The sequence below is a fragment of the Phocoena phocoena genome, chromosome 4 (genome assembly GCF_963924675.1).
Source record: "Phocoena phocoena chromosome 4, mPhoPho1.1, whole genome shotgun sequence".
NCBI lineage: Eukaryota > Metazoa > Chordata > Mammalia > Artiodactyla > Phocoenidae > Phocoena > Phocoena phocoena.
This window is the reverse complement of record NC_089222.1, coordinates 13,089,807-13,111,904: the sequence shown is the minus strand read 5'-3', so window position 1 is coordinate 13,111,904 and position 22,098 is coordinate 13,089,807. Positions and strand designations below refer to the sequence as shown.

Below are 22,098 nucleotides of genomic sequence, written 5' to 3'. Positions count from 1 at the left end.
TTCTGTCCCAGTTATAAAGTTGGAAAAAATGAAAGAGCATGAGTGAATAATGGAAGAGGCTCAGAATCACTCTTTCACAAGCTGTTAAAGTGTTACTTTTTTAGCATCTACAAAATCTAGATGATTCTATAATGAAGTTCTGAAAGATTTCATTGTGTCCATTGAGAAAGCTATGTAGTCCCTTAAATAGCTGAAATATGTTGTGGAAATGTTAACAGTCTAAAATAGGAAATTCATATCATGCTATTTATAACTGAGGTCATTCAACAAATATTAAATTATAATTATAAGGGAAATATAAAAAACATTTGAATAGAGAAAGTAATTTAGAAAAAATAAATCACAAAAGACTCCTAAGGGAATGATTTTGATGGTTTATCTTTCTGAAAAGAATCTTTGATTCCCCTTTTTGTCTCCTAACATCCACTCAGAAAAGAAAAAGTAGAAAGAAAAATAGAGACTCTGTGAGACCCTTTGAGATCTTGCTTGGTTGGAGTCCTTCAAGTGAAGAAACTGGGTACTGAGTTACCCATATTCAACCGTGTCAAAGATGGCTTTGTGCCCAGAGCTCAGCCACTCAGGAAGCCAAAGCCACTGCTATTTTGGAATTTAAGGAATACTTAGAGAAGCATTGCATTTAAAGTGCTTTGCTCTCATCCTTATTAACTCTAGAGACATTTAAGCACTGGAGAAACTACAAGGGCTTGAAATTTTAAGCTGAGCCTCCTAACAGGAAGATAATGAGAAGGGTAAAATCCTATGACATACACACTCTTTTTTCAAGAGCTTTTAGGTTGACTAGAAACTTCAACCTTTTCCAGCAAATTCCACACACACACAGCTTGCTTGATAAAATAAGGCATAGGGATGTTTATTTTTAATTTGCATTATTTAGAGAAGCAGTTTTTCAGGTATTTGTTGTGTAGACAAACGCCCGCCTTCCAGACACACTGGTCAGTTGGGCATTTGCAAGTCTTTGAAACCAAAACAACAGTTTCAGTTCTTAAAACAAGGGACAGGAACTTGATTCACTTTTAATGATAAAAGAGTTGGGTGAGGGAGAAGAAACCTTATTTGATAATCAATTTTCACCATGACATTCAAGGTAAATCAAAGTCATCAAAACATCTGAAAGGTGAGTTTTCTTATTTTACTGTACTTAATTGGAAAATGTCTTCTCCGATACTCAGAAAGTGAGATAAAAAGAAAGGAACTAGTCAGAAGGAAGCACTCGAATATGTCCCTTCCAAACTTCCTCTTAAATCTATATCCTTTCATTTCTATTTTGAGATTGAAAGTTTCACTCTTGGATGAACATTGCTTTAATCCCTGAACAGAAAACCATTCATTCACCAAAACACATTACTGCCTTCAAGGAAAACAGTCTCTTGTGAAAAAACAAACATTGGCAAATATGCCAAAATGTCATTGAATGTTCCTGGGAACTGTCCCCTTTAAAAATAAAGTGTTTTAACCTTTTGTCTAGATTACTGAGATTATAAACTCTAGTAAACAAGTTCCTGGTGTTTGTTTAACTAATTCAAATTGACAAATGAGTCCATGATAATGTGATCAAAGGAACGGAATTTAGGGAACAAGTCCAGAGGTGGCAGTCATATGTCTACAATTACATACAGGTAGAGAGAGTGGGCCATGCAAATCATGGAATGGCCTTGCAGACTCTGCAGGACATCTGCCCTCAACTCAAGAGGCCTTTGAAGAGGCAGGGATGATTTTGGAAGTGGGCTAGGAAAAAGGCTAAAAGTGGATTTCCAAAGAGAAATAATGAAGGATTGTAGTTATTGTGGGGCCTTTAGGGACTTTCCACCCCCTCACTTGTTCCCGTAAACCAATTCTTCTCCCTATCGTGCGCCACTCCTTCTCCCTATCGAAACCAATTCTTCTCCCTATCGTGCGCCACTCCTTCTCCCTATCGAAACCAATTCTTGGAGTTTTTCAGTTGACGGGGACTTGCCAGACAGCGGGTAATTTTCCAGTTGCCCGTAACAGGTATACGCCCTAACCGCCACAATGAACAAACAACTATAACGGCCAGAAGGTGGGACAAAAGTTCCTAAGCCAATGAATTCAAAAGTCACCACATTTACCCAATCATTGTGAGAATATACCCGCCCTATGAGTAAAAAAACCTATAAAAAGTATGTGATTCCGCTTTTAGGGGTTCCCCATCGGCCTCCTGCGTGAGGTTCAGGGAACCCCGGTGCATCGGCTCCTAATAAACCTCTTGCGTGTTGCAGCGGCTCTCGACTCTTGGCGGTTCTTGGGCGAGTTGGAATCCCTCGTAGACCGTTTGGGTCTAACATTATCAATAGGATAACAGGAGTGGGAATCAAAAGGGGGTAATAAATGCAAGGGAAATTAAGAAGGTAATCCATGGGACTGGCTACAGAGGGTGATAAACACAAGTAAACTAGTACCCTGAGAATTTGCCAAATAGCAGTGTGGAACCCTGGATTGGGGAGGCAGAGTTTAGTTTTAGTCCTGTACAGGTCACTTCTGTGTTACTACCAAATAACTTCTGCCAAATCTCTTAACCTCTCCGGGCATTAATTTTCTTGTCTATAAAAATAAGAAGATTATATATTTCAAAATAAAAATACAAAAGAACAGAAAAAAAAGGATTGAACTAGACAGTAATGGTCTCCTGCTAAACCCCAAAGCTGATTTTAATTATCTGACTTATAAAGAAAGTCCTTAATTGGAGTTAATGATGGCAGACTTTTAGTATTAAGAAATACTGTCAAACAAATGAACATATTTATGAAACAGACTCACAGACACAGAGAACAAACTTATGGTTACCAAAGGGGGAACGGGATGGGGGAGGGATAACTTGGATTAGCAGATACAAACTACTATATATAAAGTAGATAAACAACAAGGACCTACTGTACAGCACACGGAACTATATTTAATGTCCTGTAATAAACCATAATGGAAAAGAATATGAAAAAGAATATATATATGTATGTATGACTGAATCACTTTGCTGTATAGCAGAAATTAACACAACATTGTAAAGCAACTATACTTCAATAAAATTTTTAAGAAAAGAAAGAAATACTGTCAAGATGGTAGGGTATATTTTTAAGATTAGAAGACAGATTTTTGAGATTTTTTTCCCTTTTCTCAAAAGTTTTTGAGCAAAGGGCAAAGTCGGGCTGTTGACTGTTACTAGCTGGGTTAAGAGAAAAATTTCTTTGGAGATTTGAAAGAAGGGGATATCTTAGATGAAAAAAAGAGAAAGAACGATCTAGCAAATATAGTTAGGTGAAGACCTAGTTTATATACCTCCCAGATTGCTTCTGCCCTCCCCCTCCCTCGGTCCCGGCCGCGCACACACACACACAGGAGTTGGACATTTGTCCACTGGAGAGCCTTGGCAGCCGCCATCGCTGGGTCTCCCACACTATGGGGGATGGGCAGGCTTTGACACGGCCTCCATCATTCTCACTGCTGTAGTTCCTCAATGACTCTGGTGCCCACGTCCAACCCAGCTGACTCACGGGATCTCTGGCCCCTTCCACTACTTCAACCACAGATACAACGCACTGCTGGCCCCGTATCTGGTTTTCCAAAGGGCTGATAGCACGATGCAGTAGGGTGGGAGAGTAAGTCTCCATGGGGTGAACTCTGACCAGTGAGAGGCAGTAGATAGGAAGGAACCGGCAGATAACCAGCCTTTATTCCCCCTGACAGGCTGGTCTGTGCAGTGGTTCTGAGGCTTCCCTGGGTGATGTTCTGCAGGACCAACGCACCAGAGATGCTTTCTCAAAAGCTGTAGCTAGCTTGGTGATGTACATCTTGTATGTACTTTTCTCTTTTCTGTATCACTTCCCTCCACTCACTCTTGCTTCCCTGGGACTGTACTCCCACTGGAGTATTAGCACATAAACTGTGCTTTAAGCTCTGCTTTCTAGAGAATGCTATTAAGACAGGAACATAAAGAGATTCTTGTCAAGAAAAGTTGGAAATGACCATCTACTTTTTCCTTATATTTCCCACATTCCTTGAGTCAAATCCTGAGGGTGTGTCTACTTCATCTTCATCAGACTGGCCTTTTGCTGAATCTCCTTTTTGACTCATCTTCCATGATGATGAAAAAGATGAGAGGTACTCTCGATTCTTTTGCTACCCAGTCACGGCTCCACACCAGAAAAGGCAGCAAGTCCATACCCTGAAAACTGCCTGGGGTCTCCTTTGGGTGGTCAGAATAGGTAGACTCCAAAAAAATCAGGAGAATAAGATAAGAAAAGATAAGAAAACAGACTTTGGAGTTGTTTAGGGAAATGTGATGCATGTTGAGGCATTAAATTGGAATATGGCTCTGAAATGTTGCTAAACTACTAAAGTTCCTGAACCAAGGAACTCTTGGTACATTGTCCTTCTGTGAACTAAACTACTGCATCCCTCCATGTACCTGTGTTAATGAGATCACTTCAAGATACCCTCTGTAATACGCTGTGAGAGTTACCAAGACATGCTGAACATTTATACACACTTCCCATGCATTCCTCACGTGTCCTTATGAAACACAGAATAAGTAGAAATGCTTCTAATTCTCATTTTGCAGAAGGGGAAGCTGTGACTTAGAGAAGCTGGCCTGAGGTCTCATAGTTATTATGGTGGATCTCACACGTGGGAATCAGATCCAGGCACGTCTGGAGCTCCTATGCTGAACGACCTTATTTCACCACCTCCAGGGTATCCAGTGATGCCAGATCAGGCAGGTTACAAGTGTTAGACTGTGCTGTTGGAAGTGACAGCTTAGCAGTCAGTGGCTTCCTTAGGGAGCAGCAGCTTTTGAGATATAAACTCATGATGTCTTGATAAGTTTCAGCTATTAATTGTTGAAGCACATCACTTATAATGTAAGCATCAGATAACCTAGACAGCGATTATATCAAGAGAACTGGCAGCTTATTTAACAACCCACAAATGGGTTGGAATCAGACAGACCTAGGTTTCAAAATTTGCTTACTTTGTTGCCTCCTGTATGATCTGGGTCAGGTTACCAATATTCCTTAGAGCCCCAGTTTCTCATTTATAAATGGGAATGAAACCAAACCACAGAGGGTTTGGGAGTTTAATGAGATAATGCATTTAAAACACTTTAAAATGCTTGACCCTACACAGATGCACAAGAAATACTGATTCTTCCCTCATATCTCCATGCAGCTGACCATCCTTTCCATAAATTGAATCCTAAGTACAATCAGAGATGATTTAACTGCACAAATGTGAAAGGAAAGGCCAGTGACCTCTCCAAAGTGGTGCATATTTTAATAAGAAGCAAAGCTGGATGTTCAGGCTCTGAATCTGGTTTGCTTTGAGACACACCAAGCTACTGTCTGATTTCCTTGATTTGGGGGTTTATCATTTAAGAGGAGCTAGTATCCTCTGCTATGTTTGCACAGGCTTTTGAAGCTTTATCAGCTTTATCATTCTATCCTCATTATTCCTCAGCCCAGGCTTGGCTACAAAGGCCTCATACATTCTTGTTTGCTACAGTAATCACTTCAAGTTTACCTTTATAGGGTACTTTCCTTATTTGTTTATTTATTTAATTTATTTATTTATTTATTTATTTATTTATACATTCATGACTGCTGTTTTGACTTTCCACATGGTCTCCTTTCATCCTCTCTAGGACAGACTAGATGGTTCTGGGATCATTTTCTGCCTAATAACTGGAAATGGGTATTTCATGTGAAAAAGGAAAGTCATGTGGAAGGTTTGGCTGAGGTCACCAGGCACATTCCAAAGTATGGGGGGAAAGTAGAGTGGGATTTACAAAGGTGATAATTCCTGACCAATGACAGGACTCTTAACCTTCAGCTCACACACTGGGTCTTATAAAAGGTTTGAGCTTGGAGTTTAGAGGAGCACTTTTGGAGACAATGGTTGGTGTGCCATGAGGTCTCTCCCCGCAAGCACACACACACACAAGGAGAGGAGGTAATGTCCTCTTTAAGTCGAGAGAGGAGATTTGAGAGGTAACTTGGAGATGACACAGCTTAGAAATTCTAAAGAATGAGACAGGATGGCACGCTGCTCTCTGCAAAGGAGAGGCACCCACACCAGGGGGCTGGAACTTCCAGTATTTACTGGGGAAATTGACATGTAATTGTTTCCCATGGAGGTGATACAGCTGCATGTAAGAAAGAGCTGTGTTGGGCTCCTCTGACCTCCCATCCAAGAAGGCCACCTGGAGGGGCAAAGAGCTGGCAGCAGATAAAGCTGGAGGCATCACTAGATGCCCAGTGGCTGAGAAAGGCATAAGGGAACATCTGGAATTGAGAGATGCTCACCATCCTCAGGGGAGCTATGGTGGAGAGACAGTGATGCTCTGACAAATGTGCTTTGGTAGGGGTGGAGGGGGTGGGGGGCAGGAGGGGAAGTCTTTGAAACATTCATGAATGGGCCTAGCTTTAGACATGGGCTACTGAGAAAATGAAGTCCTGAAAAGTGCCATCAAGTAGGAACTTTCCTGAATCTCTTTGGCTCCTCTCTCTTCCCCAGCCCATTCTGGAGAGGCCAGAAACCATGGTCAGTAAGAAAAGGGCAGGGCCTGGGAGAAGGAGGCAGAAGTGGGAGGTTGGGAACAATGGATAGAATGCCAACCGTGTGTAGTCGCTTCTGTCATGGTGAGTGGCCTGTGGCAGGGAAAGCACAGTAACCTTCACGCAGTAACCTTCACGTGAAATTTGAATAGTTCCACGGGGATGGACATATTCATCACCAAGAAGAGGTTCACTTATTTCCTGAAAGTGACTGAGGGCAAGGGAAGAGCTGACCCCCATGAATAAACTGAATGGGTCAATGGTAGACAAAAGTGAAGTGACTTTATAATGGCATCCCAGGTGTCATGTTTATTCAAAGTAACGTTTACATATGCATTTTCTCATTTCATCTTCACAGTGACCTTCTGAACTAGGTGTTCTGTCATTCACATTTTACAGAGGAGAAAATTTTAAACTTAGAAAAGTTAAGCCACTTGTCCAAGAAAAAATAGCCATGGAGTAGGAATTTGCAGCCCAGTTAACTGTCCATTTCCAGAGCTGCCTCTTAGCAACCCCGTAGACTTCCTCTCCCAAGTGGAAATCCACGGTTAGTTATAATCCACAGGTAGTTATACAGAATCACAGCTAACCCAGTCAGAACTTTTAGAAAAATAGAAAAAGCTATTTATCCTTGAAGACCTTTCTTTCAATCTATTGGAAAAATGTCAAAATGTGCTAATTTGTAAGAAGATATTTACCAACTTCTGCAGTGAAGTTTCATAACAAAGCTCTAAACCTCTACAGATGTTGCCTCCCTACCTGTGGCAGCACTTGGCAGCCCGGTTGCCAGGCAACCCAAGTCTGTCAAATAGTTCATTTCTTTGGGACACATTCCTCAGCCTCGGAAACCAACCAGAATGTAAACAACGGCCTTCTCCTCACACCTTCTGAAGCTGAGGCATTCCCATTCACAGAGGGGGCATGTACTCCCAGCAGAAGGGGAGAGAAAAGGACAGAGTCTCTCCAATATCCTGTTTCTTAATCCACAAGTCACAAAAAATACTTGATAACTGTGAAAAGCTTAATTTGAAATCCGGAGGCACAAAGCTACGTTTTCCCACCAGCCCCAGGGAAGGAACAAACACGAAGGACACTTTCAATACTCACTGCTCTCACCCCCCGAGGTACAGATGTTGCGAACGATCCTCTTCTTGACCTTTTTCAGTTCGTCAAAGTTGTGAACTGTCAGTTTTTTATCGGCGGTCCCGGTGATCTGAACGAGCTGCTGGTCATCCACATCCCCGATGCCCACGGAGTAAATGTTGATCCCTCTGTGTCTCAGCTCTTCAGCGGCCTGAGCCACTTCGTCTTGGGACTGGCCATCTGTGAGGACCAGCAGCACCTGCGGGGTACCTGTGTTGATCCGGCTGCCCATGTCCGGCTGGAAGTAGTGCCCTACCTGCCGGAGAGCAGAGCCAATGTGCGTGTATCCAAAGATCTGCTGGATGTTTTCAATCTGAAAGGAGATCTCCTTTTTGCCGATGAAAGTTCCCAGTGGAAACTCCGGCCGGTAGGTGTGGCTGAACTGGGCAGCTCCTATACGCACTCTGTTGACACTGACATCGAAGTCTTGAACGACAGATGCCAAGAATTTCTTCATCTTCTTGAAGTCATCTGGATGAATGCTATTCGAACCATCCATGAGGAACACGAGGTCTACTTTTTCAATTTCACAATCTACAAAGTACACAGCAACAAAATCAGATTTTTATTCTTTCTCTAACCCAGCAGAAGTCAAACGTTTCCAGCTACAGAGAAATGCTATTTCTGAAGGTGGTTTCTTAGCTTAAGCCACCCTGTGGTCCCATTAACTGGAGAGGAAACAAAAACAAACAATTGGGCATAAAGGCAGAATGAGGCATATACAATTCCCGCGTCCTTTTAGGCTTCTCTTGACTTTTCTGTTTGGTCTCACACCGAGATGTCAAAGAAATGGGTGTGGTGCCACAGAAATAGTGTTCTCACCTGCAATCTAGCTTTAACTCTTCCAGAAAGCTCAGTGACAGTAGCAGCATAGCAAGAAAAAGCACACCTCCATTTAGGGATGCAAACAAGAGACAGATGGTCTGTATTATTGGCTTGGCCTTGCTGGCCAGTTGAGCCAATAAGTGCTTTTCTAGTTTCTTAGGGCAAATTGAGCTTTGAGAATCATGACTTCCAGCCTATATCTAGTCAGTTTGTTTCTTAATCAGCCCATTTTCTGGTGTATACAGGCAAAAATGTCTACTTGAGAAAAATGTTTTTGAACAACACACTATGGCTTAGAGATGCTTCCCTTGTCTTAACACAGCAAATTAACAAAAAGAATGTGAAAGGCCGTTGCCAGTGAATGAGTTATGCTTGGCACGAGCTCATGTGTGTTCCTTAGCCTTCTGGAAAGCATTATCATTTCCTTGAATTCCCCAGAGAGCTCACCATTGAACTAACTTTATTAATTCTCATTTTAACCTCAGAAAATGTTAAAGGTGTCTGAGATTCCTGTAGCCGAGATAAGCAAGGAAGAGATAAAATATAGAGTAAACAGATCCTTCGGGAATTGGTTAGTTCATTAAATTCCTTTGTTTCAGTGCCCAAGGGAAAACTTCCAGTATAAAAATTCAGTTTCAACTTCTACAGTGGACTTGAAAGGGGCAGATTGATTTTTAGACATTGGCCAACAGAAAGTAAGAGATTCATCCTGGTTTTCAGTGAGATCCAGATGGAATTTTTTAGTTTTGTGAAAGAAAAAGACAGTAGCTGCATTCTCAGGAGGCAAGGCATATGAAAAACAGGAAAGTTAAATAAGTTTTAAAAGCAACTGCACCAAGATATTGAAATCCTTGATTAATATTAATTCATCTAATAAAAAATACTTGGTATTTTTGGTAAAACACATCCTGATAGAAATACTAAGGAATTTTAATAAACCACAATCTTCCTTTGAAACAAGTGTAAAGTGGCAGCTGAATGAATGAATGAATGAATGAATGCATACATACATACATACATACATACGTACATACAGCAAAGCAATTTCCAGCTGCCAGAATAGAAACACAGCATCCAGGGCAAAAGATCCTGCTCACAATCTTCTCTGGAAACATCTGAGGCTAAAACTGAGGGCTTAACATTGGGCTCCATATTGCAAATGAACTTGTGCCATAACAGAAACGGGTGAAGGCACAGGGGACTTCCAGAATGGAGGAGAGAGGACTTCAAGCAGTGGTCACTGGTTCTTAGGAAGAGAGGGATTTGATTTCTTGTGTAAAGAACAGGAAGGAGAACTAAAGGGTGAAAGTGGCATGTAAACACAGTTGTGTTCCAATAAATAAAGCCTGTTTGAAATGGTAAATTTCCCATCATTGGAAGAGTTTAGGCAGAAGTGAGTGGGAATGTTGTGGAAGGCCAAATGGAACATCCTGAGGTCTTTCCAATTTGAGATTCCACAGTGTGGGAACTTCTGCAGAACACTCAGTGCCCCTTCTCTTTTGTTTCTCCCTTATTTGGACCTCTGCTGATAATTAAAAACTTAATGGATGAATCTTACCTACTTTTGAAGAGTTACACACACTGGCGGACACATCTGAAAATATCCCCTTCAGGCCTCCAAAAGTTTCCACAAAGAAGTACTTGTCACTTGATCCTGCCATGGCCAGCAGCTCCACGGGGTTGGCACCAGCGATCCCCACGGCCAGGACAAGGATGCCCTTGTCCCGTAAGGCCTTGGCTGTGGCATTGAGCTTATCGGCATCATGGGATTCCCCATCGGTGATTACGATGAGGACCTGGGGGACCCCCTTGTGCAGGCGGCTGCCCCGGGCTTCAGTGAACATGTGGTCTGAGAAGCCCAGGGCCTCGGCGGTGTAAGTGTTGCCCCCCATGGGCTGGTCATTTTGAAGCACCGAGATCACCTCCCGTTTTGTGCCAAGGTTATCCAGATAAAACAGCACCTCTGGGTCATCTGCATACTTCAGAGCCCCAAACCGGACGTGATTCTTGCCCACATCAGCTTTTTTCACCAAGTCAATCATGAAGTCCTTCATGATATTATACTCATCACGGTCAATGCTGCCAGAGCTGTCAATTACAAACACGACATCTAAAACTTCAATGCGCTTGCATTCTGAAGGAGGAGAAAGGAAAACTGGATGAGATTAGCTTGCACATCATGCAGGACTCCCCTCCCCCACCTGTTTTTTAAATGCCAGTGTCTCGTCTCCATAGGATCAAGCTGTACATTGGAATGTCCGCTCCCTGGACAACAGACACAACACACATGTATTTGTGCTGCCAGTACATAGTAATGCTCATTTAGGTGGCTTTTAGGACAAGGCAAATGTGACGTGAAGCCTACTGCAGGGGTTGGGAAGGGGGTGGGAAGGTGGGTCACAGGATCATCAGGGATAAACATGTCAAGTGCTTTTGGACCAAAAAAAAAAAAAAATTCAAAATTCTGAGGAAATTTTCCTGTGTTTAAGTGGTACCTTCAACATGTGCTTTCATTTACACTAATTTGTTTATTTTTTTTAAGCCACAGGGACCATGAGATTTTATTCTTAAAATGAACCCTGGGAAAATGACCAGATGAAAATGAATTTGGCAACACTGTATATTTTTTCATGTTTAACTTTTCAAGGTTACATTTTCTCCCTTTTTGACTTTCTTAAGACATTATCTGTTTTCACGATTGGGCCTCATCATAAAAATAAACCCATTTCACACCTGGCCCAACCAAGTGGTCCTAGCATGACTTCTCGTTAACTTTTTAAATGTAGAGTCAATGCCATGGAAAAGTAAAGCAGGAAAGACCCAATTAGTCCATGTGTGTATCACATTCTAACTCAAGGTACAGAGTTCCAAACTCCAACTCACTCATTCTGGAGAAGTGGAATTGTAAGATGGTGAATGATTTAGTCTCTATGTAGCACCATCCCTCTACAGGCCTTAGGAAGGTGTGTTCCAAATGTTAACTCATCCATTCTGGAGAAATGGAACTGTGAGAAGATTCCCCCTGCCCCCTCCGAGGCTCACCACATTCCCTTCCTTGACAGTCACTTTATTGCTCCGTGGTAGGGCTGTTGCAAATCCTAAAGCCAATGCACTTCCCCCCCTAACTAGAGGCCATGTGTACAGAGCCGTAACCAAATTCTCCAGAAAGTCTGGGTCCTCACAAGGAGAAACTATGTCCCTCTGGCCTTCGGCTGCCCAGGGGACCTGCTTGGATTACCCAGGGGGCTGGGGGGTAGACTGCTCAGTGCTGGCACCCTTCAAAAAGGTCAGATTTGTTCTGGGTGGAGTTACCAGGACATGTAATCCAGGTGTATTCCTCTTGTCACAAAACATAGACCGCAGTCACCAAGACTTCTAGTGGGGGTTGACAAGAACTGTTATTTGAACAACAGAACAACGTCCCTCTTTTCCTTCAAAATTCCATTAAGATCCATCTCCTCCATAGAGGTTTTTCAGAATGCCTCTGTCATCAAGTCCCATGGGTCGCAGTATAAATCAGCCCCTTATTTCTGCTGAACCTAAGTTTTATCAATTCCCTTACTCTGCAGTCTCCTAGGAACATGTGGGTGACTACCCTATTTATTTCCTTGGAAGCATCCATTGCTCAAGTTCCTATATTATATTCCTCCTTTATAGGATTTAATAAATATCAACATGTTTTTATAAAGATTATCTCATTTTATGTAAGTATTGATTTTAAAAAATTGTAAAATGAACAAACATGTATAGCAGATGTTAGGTCAAAGGGGAGACACCTTGCCCAGGAGGTTATACCCCTCTATCGCCTGTCTCAGTGGACCACACATAGCCCCCAAACTCAGATTATACAAGGCTGGGCCCCTGCCTCAAGGTGAAACCGACTCTATGATGTAATTCATGCTCCAGTGCTCCCCGAGGGATGAGGCTGAAGCCAGACTCTAGCTGAGACCACCTCCTTGCTTAACTCTTACCCATGCCCTGTCCTGCCCTCCTTACTTCTCTTCTGAAAACACCTCCCCAATAAATCAAAAAGTCTACAAATAATGAATGCTGGAGAGGTGTGGAGAAAAGGGAACCCTCCTACATTGTTGGTGGCAATGTAAATTGGTGAAGCCACTATGGAGAACAGTATAGAGATTCCTTAAAAAACTAAAAATAGAGCTACTGCAATCCCACTCCTGGGCATAAATCCAGAGGTAACCATAATTCAAAAACATACATGCACCCCAATGTTCATAGCAGCACTGTTTACAATAGCTGAGGCAAGAAACAACCTAAATGTCCATATATATAATGGAATATTACTCAGCCATAAAAAGAATGAAATAATACCATTTGCAGCAACATGCATGGGCCTAGAGATTATCATACTAAGTGAAGTAAGCCAGATAAAGACAAATATAATATGATATCACTTATACTGTGGAATCTAAAAAGAAAAAGATACAAATGAACTTATTTACAAAACAAACCCAGAGACAGAAAACAAACTTATGGTCACCAAAGGGGAGGAGGGGGGGAAGGGATAAATTAGGAGGTTGGGATTAACATATATACATGACTATATATAAAATAGATAACCAACAAGGACCTACGGTATAGGACAGGGAACTCTACTCAATATTTTATAATAACCTATATGGGAAAAGAAACTGAAAAAGAACATATATATGTATGTATGTATAACTGAATCACTTTGCTGTACACCTGAAACTAACACGACATTAATCAACTATACTCCAATAAAATTTTTTAAAAAGCAAAAGCAATAGATAAATAAATAAATAAATAACTTCCACAAGAACTCCTGACTCAGCTTCTGCTTCTAGGGAACCAGACCTAAAATCCAGTACGATACTATTTTCCTTAAATGGAGGATTCATCACCCTAGTGCTTTGTCTACGAAAAGGAAAGCATCTAGGTGGATCAGAATTGTTCCTTACTGTCTAATTTAACAGTTCTGTTGAGGAAACTTTCATTTCTATAAGCAAGTCAAAGCCACTAGGATACAATGTTCAAATAGTAGTCTGCTTAGTTCAAGAAACAATGACTAACATGTATCTGTGGCATTTGGATAATCCCCCTATAGTGAATATGCCCACGCCTACCTTCACGGGGGCTGCATATTCCAAAAACAAGGTCATCTTCAATGTGTTGCAGAATGTCAAAATTCTCAACATAAAAAACCATCTCCGGCCTCCCACTGATCTCCTCAAGCTGGGTGACATTGGAGCCAAACACCCCCACGGAGTAGATAATTATGCCTTCTTGCCGAAGTGCCACTGCTGGGTCCTTGACTGTGTCCTGAGCCTCACCGTCCGTGATGAGAATGAGGAACTTCCTGACGTTGGGCCGGGCCCCCTTGGCAGGGCTGAAGTACTGAGACACGAAGGTCAGGGCGCTACCGGTCAAGGTAGTTTCTCCAATGTGAGCCATTCGGTCTATTGCATCTGAAATTTCCCCCTGGGACATATATCTGTTGAGCTGAAACTCCTCCTTATTGATGTCACTGAACTGGACTACACCGATTTGCACCCTATCTCCCCCAATCTGAGATTTGCTCACCAGGTTTTTCATAAATGTTTTCATTTTGATGAAGTTTTCAGGTCCTATACTGCCAGAACTGTCCACCAGAAACATGATGTCGGCCTTCATCTCTTTGCAGGCTACACAAGAGAAAGGAGATGGGTTATTCAAGTTGGCTTTGTGTAAAAAGATTAAGAGTGAACAGAAAAACCCAAAACACAAATAATTCTATATGTAAGTTAAGCATGTACTTGGTAAGGGCTGTTATCAGGTAAATAATGCATTGAAGGCAATGAGAGGGAGCCTATTCTCTTTGTTGTTTAGTAATTTGCTTTAATATGTAACTCAGGGTTTCTCAGCCTCAGCACTACTGACATTGTGGGCTGGAAAATTTGTATTGTGGAGGGCAATCCATGCACTGTAGGATACTGTAGGATGTTTAGCAGTATCCCTGCCCTCTACCTGTTAGATGCCAGTAGTGCTGCCCCAATTATGACCACCAAAAATGTCTCTAGACATTGCCAACCCTTCCCTAAGGGGGCAAAATCACCCCTGGTTGAAAACTATTGATCTAACTCTAGAAGATTTCATACATGTTTTATCAAAAAGCAATTTAAATAAACCTGTAGTACTCCTTAAAATCAGAAATCATTTGATCATATTACACAGGCAGTGTCTAATCATAGATCTATCCTCACAGGGATTTGTGGGGAGAAGCTAATTAATACTTATTAGAAGCTAATTAATTAGCACTCCCCTAGTTATCACCACCAAAATTGTCTCTAGACATTGCCAACCATCCCCTGAGGGGGAAAAATCACCCCTAGTTGAAAATTACTTATCTAGCTCTAGAAGATTTCATACAAATTTTATTAAAAAGCAACTGAAATAAACCTGAAATATTCTTTTTATGCTTCAGATAATAATAATTAGAGCAACACTATAATGGGCCCTTCATTTTGTTCTGGATAATAAACAGCTCCACGAGTCAATGAATCTCAGCTTGGTCATTTATGCTGTTTCTGCACACCTGCAGCGTCAAACACTGCAGAAAGCAGATGCAAATTGTTATGTATAGGATGGATAAACGAAAAGGTCCTACTGTACAGCACAGGAAACTATATTCAATATCCTGTGATAAACCATAATGGAAAAGAATATGAAAAAGAATGTGTATATATGTATAACTATACAGCAGAAGTTAACACAGCATTGTAAATCAACTATATTTCAATTAAAAATGAAAAATAAATACTGCAGGAAAGCAATTTGGGAGCTGAAGTCCAAAGGCAAGGAGTCCTACCTTCTTCGGCACAGATTTCTTGAACAACCTGGTTTCTTATGTCTTTCAAGGCATCAAAGTCACGCACATAGTACACCCGCTTCTCCTCGCCTGCGATTTCTCGCAGCTGTGTCTCGTTGGCCTCCTTGACCCCAATGGCATAGACGTGGATGAGCTCCTCTCTCAGTCTGTTTGCGGGCCCCAAGATGCTGTCCTGGGACACACCGTTGGTCAGGACAACAAGGTGGCTTGGCACTCTGTTTTCCCGCTGCCTCTTTGCTTTCTGCAGCAGCCCCAGGGTGAAGTTCAAGGCTGCGCCTGTGTTTGTGTTCCCGCCCAGCTGCCTGATGTTCTCGATGGCCTTTCCCACATCATGCTTGTTGGTGTATTTACTGATCTCAAATTCCAAGTCCCAGTGGTCAGCATACTGGACAGCCCCAACTCGCACCTTCTGGGGAGCGATGTTGAACATCCCTACAACCTCCGACAGGAAGGTCTTCATTTCCTGGAAGTCCGTGGCCTGGGTGCTCCCAGAGCCATCGATGAGCAGATAGATGTCTGCTTCCTCAGTGTCCACACAACCTAAAATGCAACACGAAAACTGAGTGTGGCATTGGGGCAAGTGGGACAGAGACACAGGGGCAGGTGGGAGGAAGGGCAAACACCAGCCTCGTCAGATGGAAAAATGGGAAACAGTTTCTCCATGTTAAAGACCCAAATGAATTATCTGTGACAGTTTGAGATGATTTGCATCAAGAATCAGAGTCAATCTGGATGCAGTAAAAGATTAGAAAGAAAACATGAAGATGCTTTTTACAAGTCACTTCTCTTAGCAGGGAGTAACTGCTTAGCAAAATGTTAAGTGGTGATTTGCGAGCTAGAGAAGGTAGCATTTAACTGGACATGGTGGACAAAGTGCTGTCTTTCTTGAAATCTTGAACAAAGTATTTACTCTTCATCCACTCCTGGTCAGTTAACACAACCAGGTGTATTGTCAGTGGCCTTATTTATGCCAGGCAGTGACACTTCTGCAGTCGTCATGCTGTAAATATTTGTTGAAGGATGCAGATATATATACGTATTGCGTGCACACACATAATTTATGAAAAATACATGTGTATGTATGAAATATATGAAATACATTGCTTTCTGTCTCTCTCTAAACTCACTGATACTAGAATAGTACCTCCCAATAAATTCATTACTCTGTCCTCAATCCAAATCATGTTTCCTGTTTATTCTCTAAATTGGAATTTGCGGCTGAGGGAAGAAGAGGAGGGAGAGAAAAGTACTCATACAAAAAAAAAAAGAAAGGAAAGAGCAAGGAAACATGAGAGGCAAAGGTGAGAAAGGAAAAAGTGCAGAGTGGGAAATAACAAAGGAAGGTATTCTGGAGTGTTGAGAAGTAACAAAGAATCCAAGTAAAGCTGTGCAAAAGAGCAAATAAAAAAAGAAATCCTTTCTTCCCATTCCAATACCTCAATAGCTTTTATTCTCCCCCAATTTACGTTTCCTATTATCAAGTTAAATTAAAAAGTCAGGAACTCACTCTCCCTCCCTACATCATGCCTGCCAAGCCCTTTTGTACACAGAACACCTGCAAGACAAGAAAAAGGCAAAACGATGGGAATAATCCTTCTCTCGGCAAAAGGCTTTACCAGATTTGAGGGTTTCAGTCCTTTCGGAAATGACAGAGACTGTGTGTGTGATCTGGTTCCGCAGTTTCTTTAGAAACGTCTGGTTGTGGGCAGCCAGGTCGGAGAAGGTTTTCAGTTTGGAGATGTACTGCTTGGCAGGGTGAGATGCGATCTTCTCCAGCTGGGCGTCGCTGGCCCCGTCTATGCCCATGGTGAAGATGGTCACGCCCTGGCGCCGGAGGTTCACAGCAGCCTTGGTCACGTTGTCCTCAGACGGGCTGTGGGTCACCAGCACAGCTATCTGTGGCACCCCCTGATTCTTCCGGCTGCCGTGCTGCACGCTGAAGACCTCCTTCCTGATCTTTCTCAAGGCAGCTCCAGTGTAGGCCTTCCCAGCCTGGGGAGAGAGGCTCTGTATATCCTGGAGAACCTCCGACTTGTTTATGCCACTGCTCAGTGGGTTAATCACCTTCGTCTCATTGCTATAGGCCACAAGGCCAACCCTCATGCAGTTTTCCTTGATGTCCAGAGCAGATACACTTTCTTCCAGGAATTCTTTAAGATAGTCAAAGTCCTCCCAGCTGCCGCTGATGGACATATCCAACAGGAACACAACATCTGCCACAGAAGGGCCTTGGCAAACTGTGGGCAAGGAATGAACAGGCAGAGTTTCAATTCAGCATCTCTGCTCAGCATTAAAAGACACGGAGAACTCAACCAGAACTTAGTTATGCCCTTAAAGATGGAAGGAGATGTACAAAATGATTATGAAGCTGAGATCAGAGAGTCCTGGGTTCAAAGGTGGGAGCTTAGCTAACTTCCCAGCTCCAATTTCCACATCTGTAAAATATAGGTAACCATAATATTGATCTCATAGAGTTGTTATGGGGATTAAATGAGATCATGTGTTTAGCATGGGGCCTGGCACATAAAAGTCACTCAGTGAACAGAAGCTACTGCTATTGTATTAAAATCACTAATAAAATCAGTATTTATAGTCCAAACATTCTTAAAGGATGGTAATGGAATAGCAATTGACATTCCAATATTTTATTTGGGAAAGATGCTAGTAATAGGATTCCCATATTTTCATAGATTGCTACAAGAAAAGCAGCATTCTCCAGTATTAATAGACAGTTTTATATGTCATCTCACTCAAACTGACTTAACCAGACATAATGTGAGTTTCTTACATCACTTGTTTGGACTTGTACACTTTGAGCAAATTGTTTTTTTACTGGCTCTCTCCTGCCCCTCTCTTGGATGGTGTTCATAAACTCTTGGCCATTCTTGCTAATAGGAGAACACAAGGGGACAGACCAGGACAGCAGGTTGGAGTTGGAGCAGAACACGGGGAAGCTAATTTAGAACAGAGCTGCAGGAAGGGGCAGCACGGGACTGAAACCACACAGGCGTGGCTCTGACTCCAGACTGCAGCCTCGTCCAGGGCCAGGTCACATCATCTCTAAGAAGGCCCGCAAGTACCTCTCTGTGGAACAGAGGTTTTGGACTTCCTGAAGTTGTTTCAAGCTCTAACATCCTGTGATGACATTATACAGCTTCTGGAGTCAAGGATTTTTTTAGGAGCAAATTGACCTTTTAAATGAACCAGGAATAAAACTACATAGCAACTGAAGCCCAGGAAGAAAGCTCAGGCAGCTGGGAGCAGGGTGGAGGCAGCCTGTGAATGATGAGCAATAAGTGAAGCATGGAAAACCAAGGCTCACCAAGTTCACTGGATTTAAAAAGGCCACAATCATTCCAGAATGATTTATGCAGAATTTAACATCTGAAAATGCAGCCCAGCTTTTGGGGAAGGGGATGTTCATAGAGTCTCCATCCTCTCCTCTTGTTGATCTTCCAAAAGCATTTTATCATCATCCCTACACACGCGCCCTGAACCCACCTTCCACAAGAATGTCATTGACTGCTCCTTCCTTGTACTGAGCCGCATCCTTGAGAATCTGCGTCATGTTTTGGGAGAACGTGCTGAGGTCTCGGACCGTCCGGAGGCTGTAGTGGAACTGGCCTGTGGCCATGGCCTTCAGGGTCTCCTCGGACGCCCCCTGCATACCCACGGAGATGATCCTCACCCCGTCGTTGCGCAGCGCCTTGGAGGCCTCTTCCACGGCATCCTCAGACTCGGCTGAAGCCAGGACCACCAGGATCGGAGGAAACTGTCTCCTGTCCCTCCCGTTTGAGAAGTAGGTTGTGTGTACCTCCTGGAGAGTCTTACCAATCCTCAGGGAGCCACCCAGGAACCTGAAGTTCTTCTTGAGGTGGTTCAACATGGGGCCTCTGCTCTTGAAGGTGCTGAGCTGGAATTCTCTGTGGAGCCCATCGCTGTACTGGGCCAGGCCCACACGGTACTTGTGGGCCTCTATGGGGAGGCTGGTGATCATTTTGTTGATGAATGTCTTTACAAACGGGAAGGATTTAATTCCCATGTGGTCAGAGCTGTCCACCAGAAACACCACATCGGCATACTCAGGGCCTACAAACCCATAGACAAACACAAACAAAGCAAACTTCAAAAATTTACTACCAAGTTTAATGCCAACCATATGGGAAAAACATTACTTCCCTCTTTTGTTTGTATTTGTAATATCTTTCCAATGCGCTGAAAATAATACACATTCTCTCAAGAAAAATATTATTTCTTGGGCTGATTCTTTATACATCCTCTCATTTGAACTGATCATGAAATTAAGCATCACTTTTGCAAGGAATTAAGTAGAAATAGGTAAATATAAACAAGTTAAAAATCATGGGTTTTTATATGTTTAGCGAATAATTTCCCCGTGTCTTATTTTCTTTCAGAATTTGACCTCAATTTATATCAACACGATAAACATTTTCATTGAGAATCTAATCAAATCAAATTTGAATGGAGAAATCTAAAAAATAGCCTTTCATTGTGATTTCCACTTAAGCAAAGCAACAAGTGATCTGATTAACTTATAAACATATTAGTTTTGTATTCAAAGTGTCAAATTGGTGAAGTTTAAAAAGAATCCTAAAAACCATAAATATGAGATTGCATTAATCTATCTTAAAGTTATTTACAATATTTTTTCATGAGTGGGCATTATAATTGATAAATTTATTCTCACAAATGTAAAATGTGATAGAAACATTAGCATTCCTACCTTAAGCTAGGAATAGGATTATACTTTTAATTTCTATTAAGAATATAATTTTTATAGAGAAATACAATACTTTGCTGAGCTTTCAAGGCTTCATTTGATGCCAGATTCAATGCTAGGTATGTAAAATTATATTTTTATGTGATAGAGAGTTATTTGGTTCAAGCACAAAATATCACTTGCTCATGATCTGTCTGCTGGTTTGAATTCAGAGCTCTTACAACTGTTCTGTAAGCTCCATTTCTGGTCCAGGGAAGGGAGGGAAATATTTGTGTGTGTCTGGATGGTGTATGTTTAAGAAAATACAGTGTAATTGAACAAGTGATGTGAGTCCTGACTTTGTTATCAGCTAATTCTTCCAGCTCTGTCAAGCCATTCAATATACTTGGGCCTCAGTTTCCTCATATTTAAAATGAGTAGATTCAACTAGAAAATATCTAAGGTCTCTCCTCACTCTGAGTTTCTGATTATCTGAAATAGTCACAAGATAAATTCTAATCAAATTAAAAGAACTTCAATCTTTTCTTGTCTACAACTGTGAGGAAATCAGCTTTGGCACCCCAGCATGTTACTTCATTCTCTTTAGAGCAGTCTGATCAAGGCATAGTGGATAAAATCATTCTTTCTTTTCTTCTAAACAACGTGATTTCAACCAGTTTGAGATTGCTTTGATGATCGTATAGCCAGCAGAATCTCAGGGGAAAAACTAATTGAGGGGATCAACATCTTCCTCCAAGAGAAGTCTGGAACCCCTCTGAGGACTGTCAGGTGAGTACTGCGTAGGATGGCTTGACTTGTGACCAAAAGTGACCTTTCTATTCATGGAAAAATCCCCACATTTTGTATGGAGAAAAGAAATGTAGCCACTGGCACAGGAGGCATATTTAGGTTCTAACCAGGCCCATCACTATATGTGAACCACAGAACAACTGGGGAAAAAGCACTGTCTTTCTTTAAAAAGCTTAATAATAGGCCTAGTGAGACATCAAAGGAAGATGTTTGCAGGGCAAAGTCTAATCTGTCTCTCCAGAAAACTTGCTTCCAAGGTCAGAGTCCTTGAGAAAACTGTAAAAGCCAATCTAGGTGGCCTTGGACATGAAGCGACCAGTATAAGAACTGATTATTTAGGAGGTGGTAGAGGCTGTGAAGGCTTGGCCAGTATTTTGACTTCAAGTCCACTGGACATAGATTGCTGACAGTGGATGGCTCTGGAGCTCTCTCTTCAGGGTAAAAGCACTTTCTTTACAATAATCAGACACTCAGTTTAAACTGGAGCCAAATCTGGATGCTTAACCAAGACAAATGTTTTGGCACAAATGAATTAGGAAGAGACATTTCAAATTTTCCAGGCCTGAACCTAATGTTAAAAGAGAATTTTCATGCAACCTCCCAGAAGACCTAGAAGTAGTTGAAACTGAGGACAAGAAAATAGTTCTCATATCTTCCTATTGTGAACAAGGAATAAGATCCAGAAACAAATGATCTTCAAAGGAACACAGGGTGACATCAAAAGAAACTGAGCTGCCACTCCCACCCTTACTATCATCAAAATCAAAACAAAGCAAAACAAAACACTTAACTTTTAAGCAAGTCAAACTCATATATTATTTTCCATAATGAAAATTAAGGAAAAGAATTCTTTTCATTTTTTTCCTTACCAGAATGTTGGTTGACAGAAACATGGGAACAAATTATCATAAGGAGCAAAGTGAGCAGCATTTTCATATTATAACCTGAAAAATCACCAACTTGAAATCTGAAAAGGCAAAAATATAAACATCTAAAATTGTTGTGGATATTATTTGGAAATCAAGACTCAAACACATATGAGCACACAAAATTATATAATAAATTGGGTGAAGACAAGGAATTTCTGTGGTTCCCTGACCTTTGGCTCTGTGAAGTGCCTTGGAGAAAAATGAACCGTCAACATTTACAGAATCACAAAAGCTTCT

At 41.7% G+C, this 22,098-nt stretch overlaps 1 protein-coding gene across 1 annotated transcript in view; it reads right to left on the bottom strand.

The window, feature by feature from the left end:
- Window positions 1-21,862, bottom strand: part of COL6A6 (collagen type VI alpha 6 chain) — a 110,346-nt gene extending 88,484 nt beyond the window's left edge. Inside the window, exons 1-7 of the mRNA XM_065876694.1 lie at window positions 21,802-21,862; window positions 18,904-19,491; window positions 17,019-17,639; window positions 15,382-15,942; window positions 13,661-14,218; window positions 10,111-10,686; window positions 7,692-8,261 (exon numbers count right to left, since the gene is read on the bottom strand). Coding sequence (XP_065732766.1) covers window positions 7,692-8,261; window positions 10,111-10,686; window positions 13,661-14,218; window positions 15,382-15,942; window positions 17,019-17,639; window positions 18,904-19,491; window positions 21,802-21,862 — 3,535 coding nt within the window. The remainder of the gene's footprint in view (window positions 1-7,691; window positions 8,262-10,110; window positions 10,687-13,660; window positions 14,219-15,381; window positions 15,943-17,018; window positions 17,640-18,903; window positions 19,492-21,801) is intronic.
- Between the last annotated feature and the right edge of the window lie 236 nt (window positions 21,863-22,098).